Below are 3,190 nucleotides of genomic sequence, written 5' to 3' on the forward strand. Positions count from 1 at the left end.
GAGCCAATGTACTTCAGTCCTTTATTTTAAGCTTGGGGCACCTGGGGTTTCTGGTGCTGACAGTAATGGTATGAAAGACACTAAAAGAGCAAGAGTTACTTATGGTCCCATGACTCACTCTGTGAACACAGTAAACTAACTTGCATGAAAAGTAACAAAAAAAGTTTTTTTTTTTTTTTTTTTTAGAATAACAAAAAATATTTTACTAAAACATAAGATTTACAGAAGTTTCCAGACAAGCCATACAAAATGGTCACAAGCTTTTTTTGAAGGGGGGAATCTACACTTGACAGCAAAGTCACAATGTTATTAGTGAGGGCTGTGATGTTTGTTTAATGTTCCCATTTTGGTTCAAACAATCAAGCTTGTCCATCTACAGCGTCTAAATAAAGTTAGACTTGGCTAGAGAGCATATTCTAAATAACTGGTTAGCTGCTTTTAACCAATGCAATTAGATCACCATAAAAGGGGGAAAGGAGCCCATAAAATTAAAATAAAACTACCTCCCCCCTCAAAAAAATAAAGAAAAACACCCATACCCCTGCAGCTAACCTGAAAACTACCTTCATTCACAGTGCTTTATACTTAAACCAGGATGGGGGAAATGAGTAAAAGCAGGAAGGGGCCGCTGCTTTTAAACCTTTCACAACAATCCAGATGATACTTCTAGCCTCTGCTCATGCTTTACGACAGTGAATCAGGACAAGACATAGATTTGCTAATGTGCATTTAATCACCAAAGGACTGAAGATGTCTGGGCTTTTTTATTCTGTAATGTTTCTAAGACTGTGTCCATTAAATGCAAACAAAAAGGAAGAAGTCTTGGCAGAACAGGAGAAGTGATGCACACTTGATGATCGGATCAATTTAAATATTATTCATGGCATATAGCCTAGTCCATGCTCTAGCTGTTTCTATGGCTTGGGCTTCGTTGGTCTTCCACTGCTCCGCTACATCATTTGCTAATGGATCATCTGGATTAGGAGCACTTAATAAGGCCTGGATTGATAGCAGAACTGTGCGGATCTGCAGTGCTGGGGACCACTTATCTTTCAAAATATCTAAACATATTCTTCCCAACTTGTCTACATTAGGATGATAAATTTTGGTCATGAAACGTACTTTAGGGGCTGCCATTGGGTATTCTTCTGGAAGGAATAGTTCAAGTTTAAAAGTCCCTCCCTCAAAGGGGGAATCCTGAGGGCCAGCAATGACCACATGAAAATAACGGGCGTTGCTCTCATCTGGTTCTGCTTTGATGCCAGGAACTGGTTCTGCCAGCAAACGCTGGGTTTCCTTGATGATCCTGCGGGGCAGCCCGGCCATCTTGTCAGAACCCGAGTTCGACCTCTGGTCTCGTCTCTCACAAAAAAAGTTTTAATCCAAAAGCTGCATTGATTTCTGAAAGTTTTCCAGAGAAAATAATTGAGGATACACTTAGGTGTCTAAAAATAAAAACTGCAGACTAACCTTCACCCACTAAAATCTTTTAAGAAATGAGAGAAATTTCTCAAAATTGGAATATCAGTTTGGAAAAATAATATGATTCCAAATCTGCAGAGGTCATTGTATTGTTTTGCAACAATTAATTTTCACATTTAACAACAGAAGATTTGGCCTGGAAATGTGAGTTGTGCTATAGAGTAAAAAATTAAATTTAGGCTGGGAGCAGTGGCTCACACCTGTTATCCAGCACATTGGGAGGTTGAGGCAGGTGGATTCCCTGAGGTCAGGAGTTCAAGACCAGCCTGCCCAACATAGGGAAACCCCATCTATTTTTATATTTACACAAAAATATAAAAATTAGCCAGGCGTGATGGCTGGTGCTTGTAATTCAAGCTACTCAGGAGGCTGAGGCAAAAGAATTGCTGGAATCTGGGAAACGTAGGTTGCAGTAAGCCCAGATTATGCCACTGCACTCCAGCCTGAGTGACACAGCAAGACTTCATCTTAAAAAAATTAATTTAATATGGTTCACTTACTATAAACTCTCTTAAAATTTTAATTTCTATATTTTCTAGAAAATTTTATATTTATCACACTTCTGGTAAGAATCTAGTAAGACTTTCTTTTTACAAACAAGAAAGCACCATGCTAACTGATTTAGTCCTCTCACATGTGGACAGTGTATGCTTTTATCATAATTAACTGATCTGAAAGTCATATTGATAAGCAAACTCTCCAGTTGAAACTAGTTTTTCAGGGCATTACAAAATACCAAAGTTATCATCAAAACCCTCAAAATACCATGTGAAATGACAAGGCATGAAGAAAACAGTGAGAAAACTGTAGTCATAACACAGAAAAAGAAGGACTATGGTGCACACATGGCTGGAATACACACAAAAAGACAAGCAAAACTTAAGATAATTAGGAAATAAAGAATTTCTTTTTAAATTCAGCAAAATTCAGCTTTGCAGCCTAAAAAATCATCCTCTCCACATGAAGACTCAATGCTAATTGTTTACCTTTGATCTTTTCTACCTCTGACTTGAAGTAACAAACTAAATTTAACAGGAATATTTATGCCTTATTGTGGAGCATCTGTTACACAGCAAGCACTGCTAAATTTATTATATAAACATTCTCATGACTTATGAAGCTTCCCTAGAAATTACCTAAATAAATTGGCACAATCAATAAACCAATTTACTTACGTTCATTTTAAAACTTGTAAAAACATTCACTTGAAAAAACTAGGTTTATATGGGGTTGAAGTGAAATGTTTGAACTAAATAAAATTTAATACATTAATTTTGGAATTGCAGCTATAATTATTTTGTATACATAAGTAAATTTATTTCTTTTTTTTGACACTGAGTCTTCCTCTGTCACCCAGGCTGGAGTGCAGTGGTGTGATCTTGGCTCACTGCAACCTCTGTCTCCTGGGTTAAAGCTATTCTCCTGCCTCAGCCTCTCAAGTAGCTGGCATTGCAAGTGTGCACCACTACATGTAGCTCATTTTTGTATCTTTAGTAGAGATGAGGTTTCACCATTTTGGCCAGGCAAATCTCAAACTCCTGACCTCAGGTGATCCACCCAACACAGCATCCCAAACTGCTGGAATTACAGGTGTGAGCCCTGGGCCTGGCTGATGGCTAATTTCATTAAAATTTTTCTTATAATCACACAACAGCTCACATAATTAATACTTCATCAACTATAAAACAAAACATATAAGAAACAAGAA

The 3,190-nt window shown here is 37.4% G+C and overlaps 1 protein-coding gene across 1 annotated transcript; it reads right to left on the reverse strand.

Annotated features, from left to right (window-relative positions):
- Nucleotides 1-343: 343 nt before the first annotated feature.
- On the reverse strand, nucleotides 344-1,357 carry LOC105731343 (ubiquitin-conjugating enzyme E2 N). The gene has a single exon (XM_012473037.3). The coding sequence runs from the start codon at nucleotides 1,324-1,326 to the stop codon at nucleotides 868-870; it is 459 nt and encodes a 152-aa protein (XP_012328460.2). The 5' UTR covers nucleotides 1,327-1,357; the 3' UTR covers nucleotides 344-867.
- Nucleotides 1,358-3,190: the final 1,833 nt, after the last annotated feature.

Source organism: Aotus nancymaae, unplaced genomic scaffold (assembly GCF_030222135.1).
Source record: "Aotus nancymaae isolate 86718 unplaced genomic scaffold, 86718_ANA_hifiasm-v0.15.2.pri h1tg000001l, whole genome shotgun sequence".
Taxonomy (NCBI): Eukaryota; Metazoa; Chordata; class Mammalia; order Primates; family Aotidae; genus Aotus; species Aotus nancymaae.